General features: G+C 37.7%; 1 protein-coding gene across 2 annotated transcripts; it reads left to right on the top strand.

Annotated features, from left to right (window-relative positions):
- The first annotated feature begins 2,047 nt into the window (after positions 1–2,047).
- CEP43 (centrosomal protein 43) lies at positions 2,048–21,840 on the top strand. Of its 2 annotated transcripts, XM_035538624.2 has the most exons (12): positions 2,048–2,341; positions 8,153–8,206; positions 8,670–8,724; positions 9,395–9,483; positions 10,928–11,062; positions 11,829–11,912; positions 13,969–14,186; positions 16,814–16,923; positions 17,560–17,628; positions 18,355–18,394; positions 19,002–19,095; positions 19,555–21,840. In XM_035538624.2, the coding sequence occupies exons 1-12, from the start codon at positions 2,258–2,260 to the stop codon at positions 19,627–19,629; spliced, it is 1,107 nt and encodes a 368-aa protein (XP_035394517.1). In that variant the 5' UTR covers positions 2,048–2,257; the 3' UTR covers positions 19,630–21,840. The 2 variants fall into 2 exon arrangements, with proteins under 2 accessions (XP_035394517.1, XP_035394519.1); XM_035538626.2 differs by lacking the exon at positions 17,560–17,628 and having other exon boundaries at positions 2,218–2,341.
- Positions 21,841–22,265: the final 425 nt, after the last annotated feature.

Consider the following 22,265-nt stretch of genomic DNA (forward strand, 5'->3'; position numbering starts at 1 on the left):
GGTCAGCAAAGAGAGACATTGTAAGTGTTATTTGTCACTGGACTGTGGTGGTTTCACACTGATTGCCAGCTAAACTTCACCACACCTCTCTCACTCCCCCTTCTTAGAGGAAAAGAGGGAGAAAATACGATGAAAAGAGGCTCAGAAATTGAGTTAAGGACAGGGAGATCACTCACCAATTATTGTCATGGGCAAAACAGGTACAGTGTAGGGAGATTAATATAATTTATTGCTTATTACTAACAGACCAGAGCAGTGAGAAACTAAAAACAAACTAAAAACACCTTCTCCCCATCCACCCACTTCTACCTTCTCCCCCAAGCAATGCAGGGGAACAGGGAATGGTGGATGCGGTCAGTCTGTCACATTTTGTCATTTGCCACTCCTTCACAGTCACTCTCATCCCCTGCTCCAGTGTGGGGTCCCTCCCATGGGATGCCATCCTTCCTGAGGTGACCCTACGTGGGCTTCCCACAGGCTGCAGTTCTTCAAGAACTGCTCCAGCATGGGTCCATCACTCACTGGCCCAGCTCTGGCCAGCACTGGGTGTAGCAGTGTGGGAGGGAGAAAATCTCCGAGGTTCCAGTAACACCTCTCTAAAACCTCTGGAGGCAGTGCAAGTAATGAAGCAGACCTTTGACTACAGGTTGCGCTGGTCAGCTTGATCCCGTACGTAGTATTTGTCAGCTGTAGAACTGGCACAAAATAAATTTCCTCTGGGCAATTGACAAAAATTGACCATTTTTGATTACTGCAACAGGACCCAAATCTATTCCTGTAGCAGTGATTCCATGTGCTGGCCCTTTCTTATGGCTTGTATGGCTGATAGAAGAATGTCACCATTATTTTGGTGTGGGGTTTTTTTTGTCTGTATTCTTCCCTTCTGATCCCTAGATTGAAACCCATTGGCCAGCTTAGATTCTTAGCATACTGATCCCTTTGATTGGGCAGTACTCTGTGTATCAAGCTTGATGCTTTCATAGTTTCATTGAACCAAAGAAACTTTCATTATGCCTTTTGGCAGACCTATGATACCACATACAGCAGAGATTTATACCCTGGGATAGCATGGCTCTTTTGATTATAACATCACGAGAAAGTTCATGTGATAAAATAAGTTATCTGATTTTTATAAATACATCTTTTGAATTGCAATTGTGAATTAAGAATGAAGCTTAGTTACTCATGATCTTGTTTCAAGCCTGACATTGAACCTTATAGACTCTTTTGCCATTTAAATCCATAACAGTACAGGCATTGTTTCTATACTTATGTTTTGCTTCTGACAGGGTTTCAGAAGTCAGATCTAAACTACTACTATTCTGCTTAAAAAGTGCAGTGGTTTAGGTTTAGTTTAACACAATTCTGCACAGCAGCTCAAGACTGCTAAGACTGACTGACTTCAGCAGCTTCAGTATGAGCAGGACAGTTGTAGTGTCCCCGGGCTTGACTGATAGTTTTAGGGCACTGTTGAAGAATTGGACAGAATGAAGAACGTGCAGTGCCACCTACTGCATGCTTTCTGAAATTGTATCAGCTTCCAATGGTATTTTACTCCATCCGCGAGGCAAACTTAGAATTTGGGTACTCGAAGTTTCTGAAGCTCTTTATTATATATTTGAGTTCTTTTGAAGAAAATTCAGAGGAAGCTCGGCCTGGAAAAATAGTAATAATAAAAAGGCAACACGCAGAGCTACAAATTAAGCGTTACGACTTAAAAAGCTTTATTTATATATATATATAGAGAAAATTGCGTTGGAGCCTTCAGCACCTCTGACGCTACCCTACACCTGTAGCAGACCGATTATAAAATTAGCGACCTAGACTGGGTTTTAATGCTTCCATGCCGGCTCTGTGAGGGAGCTGAGGGCAGGGGTGCGGAGCAGCCGCAGCGTGTAGAAAGCCCCCCACTCAGCCCCTCCGCCCTCCCTGGGTCCCGGCAGCTCGTGAGGGAGCAGCCGTTAACGCCCCAGCCGTTACCGCCGCCGCCCGCTTTGAACTTCCCGCCCGCCCCTCGCGCCGCGCTGCCCGTTCGCCGCCGCAGTTTCCGAGGCGCTGCGGCCGCAGGGGCTCCGGGCGGCCTCAGTCCCGCTGCGTCCCCTGTGGGGCTGCCGCCGAGGGCGGCCCCGTCCCGCCGCGCCTCCTTCCCTCCCGGGCCCGCCGCCGGCTCCGGCGCCTCCCCCCCGGCGGCGGAGGCGAATCTGCGGGCCGCGTCCCGCCGCTAGCGCGGTTTGGGCGGTTGTCAGGGAGAAACAAGATGGCGGCGGCGGAGGAGGACACGGAGCTGCGGGACCTGCTGGTGCAGACGCTGGAGAGCAGCGGGGTGCTCAACAAAATCAAGGTGGGAGCAGGGGGCTCCCCCGCCGCCGTGCTGGGGGGGCTGCGGCCGCACGGGCTGCGGCCGGCTCTCGGCCCTACGGCTCCGCGGTGCCGCCTGCTCCCGCCGCGGAGCTCCCCGGCCGCTCGGCCCGGAGCCGAGTCCGGCCGGGAGGGGAGGCCCTGGGCCGCAGGAGTCTGCCCGGCCGCAGCAGGAGCCGCGAGGAGCCCAGCTCGGGTGGGGAGCTCAGGACCGCCGCTGTGGGGAGCCCGGAGCCTGTGCCCTGTCGTGCTCGTATGTACGGCGTGGCCGCAGGAGCTCTCTGGTTGCTCTCCTGCTGCTGCCAAACCCGCTGGAAATAATCTGCCGCTGAGTTGTGTTGGATGGGGTCTAGAGGGTTTCTCTCCGCTTCATTGATCATAGAATGATTTAGGTTGGAAAAGACCTTCAAGATCATCCGGTCCAACCATCACCCTACTACCAATGTCACCCACCAAACAATGTCCCTAAGCGCCAGCCAGGTCCAGCCTTTCCTTAAACACCCCAAGGGACAGTGACTCCACCACCTCCCTGGGCAACCCATTCCCATGCCTGACTGCTCTTTCTGAGAAGTGGCTCCTGATTTCCAACCTGAACCTCCCCTGGTGCAACATGAGGCCATTCCTCAAGTTCCATCAGGAACATTTGAATAACTGAAATAGTTGATGGCAATGAGAGTAGTGTTGGGTGTGCGTACTTAGTCCACTGAGTATTTGACTAGTTGTCATACTTTTCAATAAAACATGATTATTAAACTTTTTTTGCTCCTGCATTTCAAATGCATAGTCACAGAACCATGGAATGATTTGGGTTGGAAGGGACCTTACAGACCATCTAGTTCCAACCCCCTGCCATGGGTAGGGACACCTCCCACCAGACCAGGTTGCCCAAAGCACCATCCAGCCTGGCATTGAACACTTCTAGGGATAGGGCATCCACAGCTTCTCTGGACAGCCTGTGCCAGTGCCTCACCACCCTCTTAGTAAAGAATTTCTTCCTAATATCTAATCTAAACCTCCCCTCTTTTAGTTTAAAGCCACCCATTGTCCTATCGCTATACTCCCTGACAAAGAGTCCCTCCCCAGTTTTGCTGTAGTCTCCCTTTAGGTACTGAAAGGCCTCTATCTGGTGTCCCTGGAGCCTTCTCTTCTTCTCCAGGCTGAACAACCCCAACTCCCTCAACCTGTCCTCGTAGCCAGCCCTCTGATCATCGTCATGGCCCTCCTCTGGAGTCATTCTAATACATCCATGTCCTTCTTGTGCTGGGGGTTCCAGAGCTGAACACGGGGCTCCAGGTGGGGTCTCATAAGAGCGAATTAGAGGTGGACAGTCACCTCCCTCGACTTGCTAGCTCATGTAACTGTGTTTCGAGTAGGAAGACTTTTTTTTTTTTTTTCTAGATAGGTGCCAAAACAGGCCTGTTGGGCCACCTGTTAAATCTCTGGCATGGTGTTAATCAATAGAAATATAGTGATAATAAAATGCCAGTAACAACTAAAAAAGAAAAAAAGCACAAGCCCATTAAGAAACTACAGTGCACATGCTCAGTATGACCTAATTCCTGCCTTTGTGTAGTATGCATGTTTTTGAACTACTGTTGACAGCTTGAGTTTCATGTCAGTATTTTTTTATTGTAGTCTTCACTATTCTCTAATATTAAAAGTGTGTAGTATCCAATATGGTGTACGTTACCCTCCAGGCAAACTAGCAAATGACTTACAAAAATACAATCTGCCTCCTAGTTGCCAGATTCTCTCTCTCTTTAATACTGGGAGTTACTGTTTAATAATTGGTAGGCTTATGGTTAATGCTGCTCATTCGAGGATTTTTTTTTTTCTTAATTGCAAACCTTAATTGACATACTAGTTTGTTGGCTGTCTGTTGATTGATAGTATTAATGACTTAGATAAATTGTTCTGCTGGTACGTGACAAAGAGCCCATTGTCTTCCAGAAGAAGAACTCATGGTGAACGAGTCTCCTTAAATGGTTAGCTTTTAGTTTAGGTTATACCATGCATTAAAAAAAAAAAAAAAAAAAAGCCGTTTGCCTTTTGTTAAACTGAATTAAACAAAGTTATTCTCTGTGGTATTTCTTTATCTACTGTGTATATGCCAGTATATTTTATTATGTTGTAGAACTGAGAGAACATTTATGTACTATCAAAACAATTGTCCATTTTAATACTTCAGAATGAGCATTGGCCATTTTTTCAAGATGGATGAGGCTAGAAAGCTAACTGTAATAAATTTGAGGTCCAGCTGAATTATATATATTAAAGAGAAAGTTATGTGACCAAGGTATAGCTGACTTGTTTTGAGGTCCTACAGGTAAAGACAGCTTTGGAAAGGATTAGAATAAAAATGGAGTGATTTCAGTGGGTAGAATGTATCAGGCTGTCAGCGCAGTATACATTTAGGAAGACATAATGACTGGGTAGTTTTTAGCAAAGAACTTATGGTGCCTTTGTTCTCTCATACAACACGATTTTGTACTGAATTACAATTGATCAGTTTCTTATTTTGAATTAATTTGGGGGCACATTGGTAAAGACGTAAAATATTTAGCTGGAAAAGAAAAAAACAGTTGCATGACCACTTTGTGAATCTGTTCAGAGCTTGTCTATTTACACTAGGCTTTAAGCATTGGAGTGTTTAGTGAAGTCATACTGTGAAAGCTGGGAAATGTGTAAATATATTTGCCACTTGCAGTTGAGAATTTCCTGCCTTTTCTCTAAGCTGCAGTGTGTGTGTGTATATACGCACGCAGTGTGTGCATATGTGTGCTGCATATATATATATAGCACTTAATGGACTGAATCTGATGAATAAGACTGCTTCCTAATGAATTCTGTAGATATATAATTCCGGATATTTGTATTTCAGTGAAAATAATCACTGATGCTGTAAGCGTGATGCATGCTGTACATGTACAAATGATCATCTGTCTTGAAGTGCATGCGATCATTCTTATAGAGAAGTTGTTGTGAAATCACAGAATCATAAATGGTTTGGGTTGGAAGGGACCTTAAAGATCATCCATTTCCATCCCCATTGCCATGGTTAGGGACACCTCTTACTAGGTCATAATCTAAGGAAGAAGAGCCTTTATGCTGCTTATTGTATTGCTTTGTTATTTTGTTTTGGTTTGTATCTTTCAATCTCTTTCCTTCTGGAAAATTAAGTTTATGCCACCTGAGTTTTACAGCATCTTGGGAACTCGCTGTTGCTACAAACATGAGGGGAAAAAAGCAATACAAGTGTCATATGTTTGGTAATGCCTTTTTTGCCAGCTGATACTGTTCTTGCTAATTTGGTTCAAACCCTAGACAGTTGAGGTGCTGGCAGATACCATGTTGTAAGAGAAAATAAAAGTACTTTTTTTTTTTTTTAATGAGCTGTTAACTGCTTATGTGTAGGTCAGTTAAATTGTCATATTTGTTTTCTCATCTTTCTTCCATGTATTTTAAAAATACATTCCATGTATTTTAAAAGCATAATGCTTTTAAATGTCTTTGAATTATTAACTGTCGAGGTCAGTATGCTGCACACTACCATACACCTGTTTTTTGCCTGTTTTTTTAAAAGCAATTCATATCATAAAATCAGTTCATTTATTTGACTCAAGGGGAAACTTTTTTTTTTTTTAACATCTATTTCTTATTTTTAGAGGTTAAATAAATTATGACCATTTAGAATGATTTCAGATGAAATGGAATTCAACTTTTAAATGTCAGTATGGTCCTCTTAACCTTGGGGATGTATCCTGCCTTCAGGAGTATGAGAATGAGGACTGCATGTGACATACAGAGTAAGCACATGATAAATGTAGCTGCACTTATTTAGGGTTTATGGCTTGTAAGCTTTTAGTGCTTCCTCTGTGGTATGGATTCTCCATCTTTCTTTTTCCAGCGTTCTTCGTCTTTTCAGTTACACTGCCAGCAAGTTTATCTGGCTTAGCCAGGGAGGGCTTTTGTGTTGAAGGGTTTGTCACTTAAGCAGACAAAGAACAGTCATGGAAATTGCTGGTCCTGCTTAGGGATGAGTACCTCACAGGCTTTGCAGCTGGGAAGTGACAGGACAGAGGTAATAAAACTTGCTGTTTTCAGTCTGGCACCAGCTTTGGATATAGGCTGGTACAGGCTTTTAGCCTGGGGTGATCACTTCAGACAGCTTGATGTTATGCTTGGTCTACAGAGGCAGATAACACTGTTTCTCCCAAGGTATGTGACAGTTATTTTGGAGTTAGGAAGTGGTGACAGTGAAAGTGAGGCAGGAGGGTGCCCACGTGCTGCTAAATTTCATGTGTGCAAAAGGTTGTTCAAGCCTGTGCATCTGTGGAGTGGTTTCACAGCACTGGAGCAGATGGCAGCAACACATCACTGCACTTTGTCTGGAAGATCCATAAGCAGTTATCTCAGTTGTAGTGCATTCTTCTGCCATGTGAAATCTTATGCTACAGGTATTCACTGCCCTAAGCAATATTCAACTGCGCCATGTTCTCATGCATGCATTATTATTAACAATGTTGAATGCAGCCTTGCAGAAGCAGAGTTTTGCACCTCCAGCAGGCTATTTACAGACCTCTGAGGTTAATTTATTATTTTTTTAAAATTAAAGCATAAAATTAAACATTTTTTTTAGCTGTTGGTCAGAATGTAAAATGTAAACTGATTTTGTAAGAATAATATTAAATTTATTAGCTTCTAAGATTATTTGATGATTGGATGCTGTATACCAGCACCTGAAAAAAAATGAATTGCTGTATATGACCGTTGCATACAACTGATAAGCATTTTACTCTTTTGAGAAATCTTTCAAAATTTTTTTTTCGTGACTTTTTCCTTTAGAAAGGTGTCCAAAGAGGTTTACTGTTAAGTTGACTTTCCTTTCCTAATATATATGAAGAAACCTAGGCACTCTTCAAAATGTTCTTAATTTTAATTATGCAAATTGGTCTTCCTTTGCAAATCTTTCTTATTTGCTCTTGACCAAAATGGCATACGGAGTAGCTCAGTCCTTTATATTTGATGCAGTGTAATCTACTGGCTGCTTAAAAATGTCTGATTAAGAGTTGATTAAAGTGGTAAACTACTTCATCAAATGTAATAACTTGTGTTCGTTTAGTATGTTTAGTGAAAGAAGCAGAGAAACTGTAGTGTTTAAAAAATAGGCAAGACTTAAGCTTAAATATTCAAAGCCTTGTTTAGAAGAATTGTGATCCTTGACATTGCCTCAAAGTCAGGCAAAACCTCAGTACAGAAGTATTTGAATGACTGGAATCATGTTCGTTTCCTTGAGAAATTCTAGTTATTTGAGTGTGATCTGACAAGAAATAAGAGGAATTTGTATATTTTAACATTAACTTTTTAAAATGTATTATCATAAGCTGTTTGTTTGTCTTTCCTGAAAGTATTGTAAATTAAAGGTAGGTGTTTCAAAGCTGCTTGAAAAAGCTGGATTTCTAACTCTCAGACAAAGGTAACAGGAGGTAATACAGGTAATCTGGAATCTTTCTGAGCACAAAGAAATAATTCAGGAAGTCTTGTATCGAATCCTCCCCCCACATACACACACCCCGTTGCTTCTCTGGAAACTTTCTCAAACTTTCTCACCCTCAAGTCACATTGCCTGCAATCTTAAGTGTCTTAATTGCACTGATGTAGATTACAATCAATGCCAAGTTGCTGGAGGAGAAACAAATAGATGTTAAGATACTTGCCAGCTCTTTGCATTCTATTTGCATAGGGAAAACAGTGCTTGTGGAAATGCCATTTCTTTTTTTCTTTTATTTGGCAGGCAGAGTTGCGAGCAGCTGTTTTTTTGGCACTAGAAGAACAAGAGAAAGTGGAGGTAAGAGAATTTTAAAGTGTTTTCAGTTCAGCATTCCTGACAGTTCTTAATGTAGTTCTTAATTAGAAATAATAGCTTTAATACTTTATATTTGTGAAATGTATCAAGGGAAAATTTTATATTGTTGCATAAGAGCATAAGGAAAACAAAGCAGGGACCATCAAGGTGTTTCCCAATGTTTAGAAACAGGAATTGTCATATAGACTTTACTGTAAAACTATAGCTTTAACTATCTTTGCTGCTTTTATATTGCTTCTGTCTAGTTGATCAGAATAACTTATAGATAGTAAAATCAAGAGATAGTAGAATCAACAGAAAGGGAGATTTTGGTACATTGTATTACGTGTAACAGGCATTATATGGAGTAGTATACACCAAAACACCGACTTGCTGTGATTTTTTAAAATTTTTTAGTAGTACAAGGATATTGTTAATTACCATTTGGTTTTTTGCTTTTTGACAGAACAAAACACCTTTGGTAAATGAAAGCTTGAAAAATTTTTTGAGTACAAAAGATGGTAAGTTCTTTGATTACAATGCATCTCAAAATAATAAAACAGCGAACAAAGGATTAAATCTTTTATTAACAATACTATCTTGATGCTGTAAAGTATGCGTTTATTCCTGTGAAATAAATGTATTACTACTCACTTCAGAATAGAATACAATCTAGAATTTTTAATGTTGCTGAAGTTGTATTTTTAACTGAGGTGACTAATGCATTTAAGTTAATATTTCACGTTGAGTTGTGATTTTGCAATCTCAATAAAGCCCTTCTAGACAGTAAGCAATGAAAACAGACTGTAGAGGTACAGTAGTGAACACATATAGGAGAAGTGCCAAAATTATGTTTTTAAAGCCACTAAACAGTTAAAAAAATAATCTTTAAGCCTGAGTTTTGTAAGCGATCTCTATTTATGTTCCTGCAGTATTGCTGACTTCAAATAATTCAGGTACAATGGCTGAGTTAGAAATTAGGGAATTAGCACACAAATTACGAAGTGGATGTGATGTGAGCTTGTGTGTAGTCAACTGTGTGATGGTAGCTTGCTGAATGTCTAAATGATATTTGTATTTGTAGTGTTGATTCAACATAGATGTTCATCCTGAAGCCATATACATGCTATATCTTTGAAGTAAGAATTGTTTCTGTCTGGTGTATTTTTACCTCTCTCATTTACTTTTTAGGTCGCTTGGTGGCAGGTCTTGTTGCAGAATTTCTACGTTTTTTCAATCTTGATTTTACACTGGCTGTTTTTCAGCCTGAATCAAGCACAGTAAGATATACTGTTTTTGCTTGTACGATATGCTGATTGTTTGGAGTGCATGGCAATGAATGCAGAAGCTATGGTAGATTTGTTTAAACCAATTGCTTGTGTTTAGTCTAAGAAATTTTTTATACTTAGTCTACAAAAGGTATACATTGCCATAAAGATAGATTTCCCAGGAAAACATGCCAATATGAATGAATATTGCCTTGCAAAAGTCAATGCTTGACAATATGTTAAGTTTGAGTTAAAAAAACTTTTGCGAAACCCTAGAAGAGTATATAACACAAAATTCTTCTGCAACATTTTTTGTCAGTAATCTCACCATGTCATATTATTAACTTAATATTGTTACACGAAGGTTAAAATAATGTCAGCAATCTACTCTGAGAGAAATTTCACTGAAACAATGAACTTTTGCAAAGTGATTGTTTTTAGGTTTTTGATACTGAGGTAGTTTTTCTGTTATGTTTGTTTCATTGTCTCTTTATGATATAAACATTTTTGTAATAAATTTTGGGTTTGAAACAGTTTGATTTAATTGAAGAATTTCTCTTAACATTTCAAATGCTTGTTTTTATTCTTAATTTCACTTTAAATAGTTAATTTATTTAAAAAAAATAAAATCCATTCATTGTCTTCTTATTCGAACAGTGATTTTCTTTTTTGTCATTTGAATTGGATACTGATTTAATTGTTTTAGGGAAAAAATACTGGGGAAATGCACTGAGTACAGTTTAAATCAACTGGTGTTGTAATTAAAAAAATAACTTTGCAGTTTCTCAGAAGTCCATGTATCTTTTTAGGGGCTTAACCATATAAAATCCCATACACTCTTGTTCTTTGCCAAATAATCTTTAGCTATATTTATTATATTAGGACACATCTGTGCCAAGATTCAGATTCATGCTACCAAACAGAAACAGTCATGCTTTCTCTCACGCTGCTACTTGCTGTTGGGAGGAGTGCTTTGTTTGCAGCATGAAGACATCTTATGCTCTTTGAAACGCTTTCTTTTTCTAATAAAAGCATCGTCTTCAGCTGTTGCAATGCATTTCTGAAACTTGGCCAAAGTTAAGCAAGTTGGCCAAGACTGCTGTGTATAATGCTGAAATATTTTACTTTACTTTCCTGTACTGGTCCCTGTCTCTGAGCAGTGTATTGCATTGTCTTCTTATCCTCCATGTTTCAGTGTGTTTGTAGTGTTTTTGTATTTAAAACAACTTTGGATGGTCAGTCATAAATTCACGTACAGATCAGAAGTAAATGACTTAAATAGGCTGTTATTACTTTATTCCGCATACAACAGGAAGTCTTAAATAATGACTGATTAGTCAGATTATTGCTGTTTTAAATAAGACCAAAAAGCTTTAGGAGTTACTACAAAATATATGTTGTGTTTTCAGACAGTTATTTCTGTGTTGTGAGTTATTTTATTTTATTTTTTCCCCAGTTAAATGGCCTGGATGGTCGAGAAAACTTAGCTCGAGATCTGGGAATTACAGAAGCGGAAGGTAGTGTGGGTGGTCCCCTGTTGTTGGAGGTTGTTAAAAAATGTCAGCAGAAAAAGGTTTCGGGCAGTGGAGAAGTAAGTAGTTAAAATGTGTAATTTCTTTTTTTTCATAATACTTTATTTTCATTTCAATTTTAAAAAAATGAAATTAAGAGTACTTGGCTAACATTGTATTAAATTGTTTCAAGTCTTTACTGTATGGTTAGTATAACAGGAAAAGCTTCCAACATAGCTTATAGCAGAAACCAATGCTGCAAGATGACTACCACTGTTCTGTTACTTCTAATACCACCCTTTAACTAATATTCTGCAGCAACATACTAGCACAGAGTGAATCTGGAAAATGATGCAAAGCATTTTGCCACTTTTTTTCTTATTTCTTGTGTGGTTAGATAACATCTTTAGTTAACATCTCTGTTATATATTTTTTATCTTTGGTGTACTTCTAGACTTTTCAGGTCTTATTAAGATAAGAATTGGTTTTGCCAAAGCTTTATAACTCTTTTTAAGACAAATAAATAATTTTAAAATCAAATATATGGAAGTATTGAATTAGCTGATAGCAGTGAGAGTAATATTTTAATGTAGTATAATAATAAGTTGTTAATTAAATGAATGAAATCCAACCAGTAGCATTTTATTAGTGTCTGTAGTGATTGTGGTTTGAAAGAAAATCCTGTGTACCTGAGATGCAGTTGGTACGTTAACCAAAGCTTAAATTTAGAAGCAGTTGTTGTAGACTTCCTAACATAGCAGCATAGCGTCACAGCTTGCTTATGATATGATGGTATTATGGCACGAACCAGTATATTGTAGTAAGTATTTGTGTGAAACGTTTTAGATTGCTCCAGTTCTAAGTGATAGCCTGTGCTCCACGTCAAAATCATCAGATGGAAGATCAAATACACACCCCATACCGAGTAAGGTAAGATTATTTAAATAGAATGAAAAAGCTACATAGCATACAGGAGAAGTGGAAGTTAGGACTCATATGGAACTCCAGATACAATTGCATTTACTTAAAAGATCAGTGGATTTTTCTCCATTTCTCTCTACTATTAGTATTTTATTTCTGTGCTCAGATGCTAAAGATTTTGTAAATGGAAGAAGTGTTTGGATTAGGTGTCTGAGCAGGTAAATGCCCGAAAAGAGAATATGCTAGCCAATGTTTTAGACCTTCCTTTAGAGGAAGAAATAATATACAGGTTGTTTCTGAGCAGCAAAAAGAATGGATCCAGGCTTCTTACAGAGTAGGCCCAATATTTTGGCATGCAGCAGCAGCTGAGGTGGTGATCAGAACATTTTAATTTACATGCTCATTCTGATGTGATGAGTTTTCAAGTAGAATATTAGTTCCAACAAGTTGGAATTTATGATTGTGCTTTTTATACTCTATATATCCATGTTCTTTCCCAAGCGAATCATAATTCCATTGAAGTGGGAGACAGACAAATGTGCTCAAAATGCTTTTCATGATATATTCCCAAATCCTCGGTGAAAATATCTTAGCTCAGAAAAAGGCAACAGTTGGTTTATGTATCGATATCTGGTTTAAAAACAAACAAAAAAACAGCAACAGCTTTTGGTTGGACAAGTTAACCTCTAAGAATAAGTAGTGGATATCTTAATGGGACTACAGTTCTTCAGTTTTCCTGGTTATCTCACTCCTTGGCAGCAGGATGGAAGAATATTATGCCTGTGCACCATACTTGGGGTAAAAATAATGCAGGAGGAAGAAATTTTAGCAAGTCCCGGCTGTAACAAGATGAAAGTTAGCTGAACAATGTAGGTTTCCTGTTGGAAAATTGAAATTTTCTGGTGGATTTTCAGCAAATCTAAGCTGAATTGGCTCTGGTTGTGACTCAGCAGCCAATAGGTGTCATAGAAAGGATTGTGTAAGAAGAGACCAAGACCACAGCTCCTGGCAGCAGCAAGAATGATATTCGTTTAAGTGCAAGTGTGAAACCACACTCTGATTTATCTTATTAACAACATTAGACTGAAACCCAAAGTAGGCACATTGCTCATTGAACCATTAGTCACGCTTAGCTTACCGCTACAATTTGAAAGTAGTTATTTCCCTTTAGCAAAGCTTTAGGATATAAGAATTCAAGCAAAGATCAACTGTTGTGCTTCCAGTTTTTCAGATAAGATAGCAGCAGCACACTCCCTCAGGGCCCAAAAGAGAAAAGTGGACGTAACTTCCCTTTTACTCTGGTCAGGGTATCACTAAACTCTTAATTTTCAGCAATTCCGTGTCTCAGGGACAGGGAATTAGAAAGTTGTAACTACCACTTGCAGGTGTAAGTACTACTTCTTGCTCTGGAAGAACTGAGCTGCTGCCAGCAATTGAACGTGGTTCTGTGACTGAGGTAATATGATCTTGGTAGGCCTTTTTCAACTTCAATGGCCTACGTTTTCAATTGACTACTTTAGCCTTCTACATCTATTTATTTATTTATTTTTAAGATGGTGTAATTTGCATGAGTTTTATTTATTTTGAAGATGATGGCTTTAATTCAATAGCATTTTTTGTAGCGGAATTGCAAAATAACACTAAGAAAGCTTCACTTAACTTTCACACTTTAAAAAAAAAATTCAAAACTGGAATTTAAGAAGCAGCATGCATGTAGATTGCCTTTTTTGATGAGTGACATCTTTCAAAATACGTTGCTCTTATAATAGAGCTCATCTAGATAGAAGAGCTATGCAGAGGGCGGAACAAATTTTTTAAAAGGCAGCAACAGTGAAAAAACAAAACAAAAAAAAAACACCACTGTCTAAAGTGGTAGAAACAGCTTTGTTTCTGTTGTATGATTTCTCATGATTGCAGAGGAGTACTAATAAAATTGAAATAACCAATGTCGGTTGGTATACATTATGCAACTGCTTACAGTATTTTAAGAAGTAAGTTTGTTTGGGTTTTCTTCAAGAGAAATTACTTTTCCTTTCAGTGAGGTCTGTTTTCTTTATCTTTCAAGGTTGCTGAAAGCACTCAAAGTGATACAAGTGTCTCATCAGGGGAAGCAAGCAAAAGAAGCATTCATTTTCTGCCTAATGAAACAAAACTAGATCCTCAGTTGCAAAACAAAGACTTAAATACCAAAGAAAAAAGTGACCCAGCTATGGATGAAGATGATGAAGAGGGAGATTCTTTTTTTGACGATCCTATACCCAAGCCAGAAAGAACTTACGGCTGGTAAGTGACTTGGACTGTCTACTTGATTTAGGTTTCTGTTGTGCTCAATATTCTTGCAGACCTTCAAGAGCTAGATGATGTTTGATTATTCACACTTTGTAAGTGCAAGTGTTCAGATCTGTTCTGAAGTATTTTGTTTCTGAAATTCAGAGTGTCAAGTGTGATCTCTTGAATGTACCTGCGAGAAAAACCTCCATCATTTTAAAGTGCATCAGTTAAGCTGTATAATGTCCCCTGGCTATTTGGCGGAACGAACACGTGTGAGGTACAGGCGCCAATGTTTCTTCTCTCAGCAGAGCTGCAGTTGTGACCAGCACTGAAAGAAGTGAACAGTGAGAGAGATGGTGTTTTGGATATCTGTACAACTTTGCAAGGAGTACAAAAAATCTGGTGAATGTGTAAATAGTAAGCATAAGTAAAGCTTTCTCACAGCTGAGGATTTCCTCTTCACACTGCAGCACCTTTTGTGTGCAGATCTGTTTTCAGCAAGTTGTTATTCTTCCTGCATATGTCAGTTTTGCAGACGTTTATGGAGGGCATTTTTTATTGGTCTTCTGTGGCTGTCTGATTACTGAAAAATACCATTTGAAAGAAGAGCTAGTGATTGAACTGTGCAACTGTTTTGTTATAAAATTGTACAGTTTATCTTTGCATTATCACATCAGAGTTGTGATTCTTTTGGAGCTTAGTTTAGCTAACTATATTGAGAAGTGCTAGAAGATCATTTTATGGTGTTCTTTTGATGTGCTTGAGTAACTGGAGGATTGTTCTAACAATTGGAAGATAGTCCTAGCATGGTAGAGGTTACCAGAAGAGGCTGCAGAAACATTTGCAAGTCCGTTTCACAGTAGCTCTCCTCAAGTTCACTTTTTCCCAGGCTACACTGATAGTGGGCAGAACAGTATAAACCTTTTTGTATTAGTGACACAGTGATTACTTACCCTTGAAACAGGATCATTTTGGTACATCACAAAGTAATCATGCTAGGTAAGCTAGGTTTCTTTCCAATAAATGAATGGACTCTTTGAGAAAGATTATTGATAATTCATTTGTAGTTAGAATCATAGAATATCCTGAGCAGAAAGGAACCCACAAGGATCATAAAGTCCAATGCCTGTCTCCACACAGGACCACCCAAAAATAAGACCAGATGTCTGAGAGCATTGCCCAAACGCTTCTTGAACTCTAGCAGGCTCGGTGCCATGCCCACTGCCCTGGGGAGCCTGTCCCAGTGCCCGACCACCCTCTGGGTGCAGAACCTTTCCCTAACACCCAGCCTGACCCTCCCCTGTTGCATCTTTCTGCCATTCCCGTTGGCCGTGGATAGTTGGATGTCTACAAAGAGCAGAATTTCTTTTTCTCAAAAAGCAGTGATTTTTCTGTGGAAAATACTGTGTGTTACAAATAACCCTACGATGCTAGTTCTTTTCTTTTTCTTATTGGAAATAGCAGGATTAAAATTGCATCTTCAGTGCATTTACTGTTCCATATTCAAGAACATGGTTAAGTAGCTGTTAACCAAAACCTAACCTTTGTAGCATGTGGTTGCATTGACATAAAACAGGTTTAAATGATAATTTGTAATATTAAAAATCTAATAATTGAACTTAATCCTTAAACTGAACTGTTAAAGGAATTCAGTCCTTCAGATATTGAACCAGAGATTGTTACTGAACTAAAAATAAAATAGGAATTACTGCAAATTATTATATTTGCAGGTCATGGTAGAAGTGTGTCTTAGGTTATTTGTTGATGCAGTGGCCAGGTGGTGGAAGCACAAAAGACTGAACATCTTCTGGGTAATACCCATTTCTAATTGTTCAAGCATTTTCATATCACAGGGCAAATTAACTCTGTGGGTAGACCATCTTTCTTTAGTGCCTACTAAAAAGACCCATACAAGAAAATGACTCTTATTTATTGATTAAAATAAGGATTTTCTTAGTGGAGAAACTTCCTACAGAAAAAATGATTTTCAAATTATGTCTGTAGTAGAGTCACAGTCTACTGACTAATAGATTTTCACTTGCCCTATGTCTCTGACCTGTTGTTCAAAATTTAAGTGGTAAAATACATGATATTTTGGTCGTCTAGGTATAATGAACAATTTAAATGATATTGTTCATTCTTAATAGGAATACAATCAGAATAAGAGTTCTGGTAATATTAAATGTGAAAATACTGATCTCATTTTTAATAATAGTGTTTCTTTATTCTTTATTTTTAAGAACTATTTGAACTTGGCACTTCGAATATATGAATGGAATGAGTAATAACCAAGTAAACTTTAACTGATGGTGATGAGATCCATCTTGCCATAACTGAGAGGGTTTTCATTCTGTGGACTGATTGCTGTTGGGATTAATAGTTTTATTAGACCTAACCTTTTCATTGTAAAACAAGCTGATTTAAATACTGATTTACATTTGAATCTTTCTTCTTTTGGCTGTGTTTATCCATGGGGATAATAAAAGGCTCATTGATAGGAAGATATAAATGGTGATGCTGATATAGGTGCAGGAGGTCTGTCTGTGATGAAGGGAATCAGGTAGAAGTCTTTGCAAGGAGAAAGTCTCTGTATGCATTTTGCAGCACTCCAGAATACTTGCTTGTTTGGTTTGTTTTAGGAAAACTGAATCCAATAAAGCAGGAAGTCTAGCATCCCTTTCTGATGCACCGCCTTTGAAAAGTGGGTTAAGTTCCCTGACTGGTGCACCTTTGCTAAAGGAGCCTGATGGTAAGCTTTTGTGTGGTTTTGTGTTTTGATGAATGTAGGAGATATTTCCCATAACACACTGAACAGTCTGTCCGTTCAGATACAAATACGATGTAAGTTGTCTCTATGTGGCCCCCTCCTGGCTGTAACATGCTTTACAGTCATGCTTATTTCACCGAGTGATGGCATACTGTTTATGTAATGCTCCCCAATGGTAGCATAATAGAGCAAAATTTATCAGCATTCCCTTTTTGTGTAAAAGAGTACAGGAGTGTAAAAGAGTTTTCAGAGTTTTTGTGTAAAAGAGTTTTCAGGAGTATAAAATGCTATGGTTCATTTTTAACTGAAACTACTTTAGTCCTTTCTGCTACTGTTATTTGCACAGGTTCTTTGGAGACACATAAGGATATTTGTAAAACCTGCTCCTGAATACTGGGATATTGTCTGTGTTTGTTGCTCATGTCTTTAAATGTTAGCACAGTTCAAACCTGAAAATTGAATGCAATATTGTCATGCTATATTATATATATATATAAAAATTATATAAGGTTATTATAAAAGACCACTTTCTATAAATGGTTGATGGGTAAGTTTAAGTGGGAACTTATTAGAGTCACAAGCCAAATTTCTGTTATAAATGGATTTGTTTTCTTACAGATTTGAATAGAAATTCCGTTTTGAAAGACCTGCGGTTGGTAAATGCAAAACTGGGATCTTTAGAATTAGGCAAGTAGCAGCAACACAAGCTCTGATATTTCTAACCCTAAGTTCTGGCACAGCTTCTTAGAGGAATCTGAGAAACTGAAATACACATATTGAACTACGATTTTCAGCTTCTGTTATTCTATTGAACACCATTGTGAGACTTGCTGGAATTAGGAGCAAGATCCCATCTGAAGGAATACAGAGAAATGAAAACTTGAGTTTTGTGTGCAAATCAGTTTCACCCATGCAGCAAAAGTTTGATTCATTCCATGCATAGATTTGCTAATATCAAGTGTTTCGGTTTCTAATAAAAGAAAGATTTTACATCTGTTTAAAAAAAAAAATAGTAGCCAGACAAGTCTTGCTGTTTTTCAGTGGCATACTTACTTGCCCTCCACACCTTTTGAAAGTTGTCCTGTAGGCTTTAGCAGCAGCAATTAGATGTGATGCAAGAAATATCAATTGTCTCCAAATAGAGCTGCTAAGTGTTTAAATTTTGTCTTCAGCAATGCTGTCAATATTCTGAAAATTCATGTTTGATTTCAAAACATTATTTCAGTGTGAAAGAGATTGAGATTAATCACAAACATAAACTAAACTTCTCTTCCTAATCTGCATAAGTAGTTTGATGTATTCCCACTATTGCTGGCCATGAAAATATGTGTCTTGGTGCAGGAACAGATTCTTCTTTTTGCATTTTATGAAAAAGAAAACTCATTTGATTAATACCCTTTAAAAATTCTTTAGGAAATGGAGATGACGATGACTATGCTGATGACTTCAACAGGTAAGAGAAGGATGTTATTGCAGTAGCTTAATATTTCAAACATTATAAACATATCCATTGATATATTTACATTATTTTTATAATATTTCAGCCCGTCACGATTGCTGGACTCTGCCAGTATCTCTGAACTCCTTTAAATTTCAATTAAAAATAAACTTAAAAGCCAGGTGCTAACTTTAAGATGCTCTCTGACGTTAAGTTGCTTTTTTAATGGAAGTTCTTTTCTTGAACCATGCACTTGGCAATGTTTTAACATTTTGATTAATGATATTAGGGAATTAATAGGGTGCATGCTGAATTATTCCAGTATAAAATAAAACATTATGAATAGTCAGTTATAAATATTTAAGAGCTTCATCCTTCTAATGCAAAGATATTATTGTTGTAAACTGCAGGATTACAGGCTTAAGCCAGTATTTATCATGGCTTCATCTAGGTAGAACGACTCTGATTATTATGTTTTGTTGTTTTTATTTAATAACTTCATATTTAACTTGCTAAGGAGTGAAATCGAAATCAAATGGCAAGTATAAATTATATGAAGGTGAATGTAATGCTTGGATGTTTGAAAAGAAAGTTTTAATTCTGTTTATGGTTTTCTCTCTAGTACTAGCCATCGCTCAGAGAAAAGTGATATCAGTATTGGCGAAGAAATAGATGAAATTTCTGTTGAAACAGAAGACTTGAATGCCAGTGATAAAGTATGATTCTTTTAATTTTTTTCTTCTTTGCACTCTTCTGATCTTGTGTTTTTAATTTTTAATCCCCAGTGAAGGAATGTACTGTTTTATGTTGCAAAGTTCTGTGCTGAAGTTGTATCATCTATTATACTCTGTATTTTTATACCTAGTATTCCTATCATGTTAGATACTATACTGATTTAAAAACAAACCAAAAAAAAAATACAACAACAAAATTGTTCAGTAGCACAACCCACTCTATTTCAAGGCAAGTAAAATGGATTCGAGACTGAGTTAGTATCCAGCATAGGAATGCCTTATCCCTTTATCTCGAGGTCTATCTAAGCACCTCCTGAAGGTGTTAAAGTCCCAATGAAAGAGCTTGAGGCCAAGAGGATGGGGTGATGTATGAAGGACTACATGAAATTATGCTTGTTTTTTCTGTGCTTTCTGAGTTTGTGATTTCATTGATTTTTCTAGCTTGAAGACATCACACAAGACCACACCATTTCTCAATTAAGTGATGTTGCAGATTATCTAGAAGATGTGGCATAGACTGGACAGCAAAAATGTTTCATTGTGCTGGACTAGAAGACTGCTGTGGACTGTTAATTTCAGACAATCACTTTTGCTGGAATGTCCACTCCCTATTTGTGCCTTGTTTCAAAAAGACTGTAGGTGGAGAGGGCTTTTAAATATTCTTAACCAGAACTAAATGAAACTGTGTTCCCATTTGAGTCTGATATTCGAATTATTTTCTTCATTTGGTTCAGCCAAACCTATTACAACAGGAGTTGGATTTTCCAGGAAGAATGTCCATTGCTGGCAGTGGGCATAATAAAAAACAATGCATCAGAGAACATCTGCACAGATGCATGTGGGTTTATAACAAACTTGCACTGTTATTGTAACAGTCTGATTTTTTTTTCTTTTTTTTTTTTTTTTTTTTTTTTTTAAAGATAACCAAAGCAAGAACCTTCAGAGGTAGTGCTTCAAACTTCTGGTAGTTTTAACGCAGTTTTTTCGAGTCAGCATGTCATATATTTATGGTAAATCTAGCCACAATACCTAGTTGCTCCAGACTTACTTGAAACTATAGTTTTTCAGACTTTTCTGAAAGTCAGACCTTTTTTTAAAGGCATATCAAGTTAAGCATATCTGAACTCTCAAATCTAAATTTAGTACTAGTCTTAACTCCAAATGTTCTTGTTTAAATACGTTTGTGAGACCATTGATGGCGAGACCTAAGCTGTTCTTATGTACAATAATTTCATCAATGTTACTGGTCACTAAATCATGAAAAGTAATTCTGTAAGGATCCACAAATCATTAACTAAATCTTCCTGTTTTTTGTTTTGTTTTTTTTTTTTAATAGTGTGGTAATGATTTGTGGAGCTTTTGTTATTGAGGGCTCTTCCTTTGCTGTAAGCACACTTTCATTCTTGAAAATCCTTGTACGAAAATGAGCGCCAAAAAGTGAAACCACTAACTGTCTGTTTTTCAGATTCTAACTGCTGTACAGAAGTAAATCCAAAAAGTTAACAATACGATACTGAAGACATTATTGACACTAAGTTCTAGCTAAGAGCAAATTTCTGTATTTTCATTGTAGTCTTGCAAAACAGGGTCAGTAATGGAAACGTTGACAGTTCCTTAACGATACTATTGTGCATGGCGCTGCTATAATATATAGGTCATGGACATTTAAAATACTGAAACCAGACTTCAAAATGTGCACTTTCTGAACATTGTGAACACATTTGGAAAATATACATGTACATGAATATAAATAACTTAATCATTTTTTTAGACTTTGTAAATTTTTTTTAATTTTTTTTCAGGAAAACCATTGGCCTCTCATCAATGGCCACCTCAGAAGTAGCATGCTAAACTAAAGCCATTGGTTAAGCATGTAGAGCTGCTACTAGTTTTGGATGCTGACTTGGATCTTTCTTGCACTGGGCCAGCAGGCATGGAGCAGTGCTGGAAAGTTAGGCTTGTACAGTACATAAATAATGAGAGGAGGGGAGAAAAGCGTGCCTTTTATTTATGTGCACCCCAAAATAAGCCAGCAAAAAGCATCAGAATATTTAGTCACCATGTTAACTTCTAACTTTGTGCCATGTTGTAGCAGCTGAGGAGAATTTTTTTTTAACCACAAAAAATCAATGTGCCATAGACTCATAGACTTCAAATAACAGTGATGTTGTAAAAAATGGTACACCCTGTGTAAAATTTACTTAAACTTTGGGGGAACCTGTGCCTCAAGATACTACATGTAAAAGGTCGTTTCTGTTTGATCTTTTTTTTTAAGGAGAATAACAGCATGTCTGAAGGATGTAAAATTCCACTCAAACACTTGGGAACAATTGATTTCTGGCATTCATTTTTAAGGTATATGAAATAATGTAGAGACAGTGCTATTTGTGTTTTTACATGTCTTGGGAAAACATGATACTGTTACCTGTTAGCTGTAGGATATCTAGCAGTTTGTCATACCAAAAGAAGCTAAAATTTTATTAAATGATTTCTAATTGCATTTGAAGATGTGGCCTTTAAATAACTAATTAATATTTTAAATGTTAACATGACTTTTGTTAACAGCAGTGTGTTGTTCTCTTACCTTGGGAGCTAATTGGAGACCTTGCACTTTGGCTCTCAATTAGGAAATGCCAAAAGGTGGTAAGTCTCTGTGCTGTTCCTCCTGTGGGATTTTACTGAATTGTGTATAATACTTCAAGTTGCAAAATAAAGCTGTTGTGCTGGCTAAGTTGTATTTTTGAGATTTCTTGAATCAAAAATATTAATGTTTAGGAAATTTGGGAAGCCCTGTGGTTTTGGATGTTTTCTGGAAGATTTTTTCTTCTTCTCAGAGTCAGTGTAGACTGCAGTTGAGAATGTGTGTCTGTTTGGGTTTCTTTTAAGCCCAAACTATCCTGCAAATTCCTCATGGTGATTTGTAAAGTCTGATTAACACCAGACTGAATAGGGTTATTGGGTATCAGTCTGAGTTGTCAGATGGTTTATGATTCGGGGCGAGGGGGGGGAGGGGGGAAGCAAAAAATACAATCTTGATCAACAACATTTCATATTCTTTACCATTATTAGTTCAACTGAGTTTCTTAATAATGACTGACAAACTACGTCTGTTCAGAAGCATGCACTGTGAAACACTCATACATTGTAATTTC

The sequence above is a fragment of the Cygnus atratus genome, chromosome 3 (assembly GCF_013377495.2).
Source record: "Cygnus atratus isolate AKBS03 ecotype Queensland, Australia chromosome 3, CAtr_DNAZoo_HiC_assembly, whole genome shotgun sequence".
NCBI lineage: Eukaryota > Metazoa > Chordata > Aves > Anseriformes > Anatidae > Cygnus > Cygnus atratus.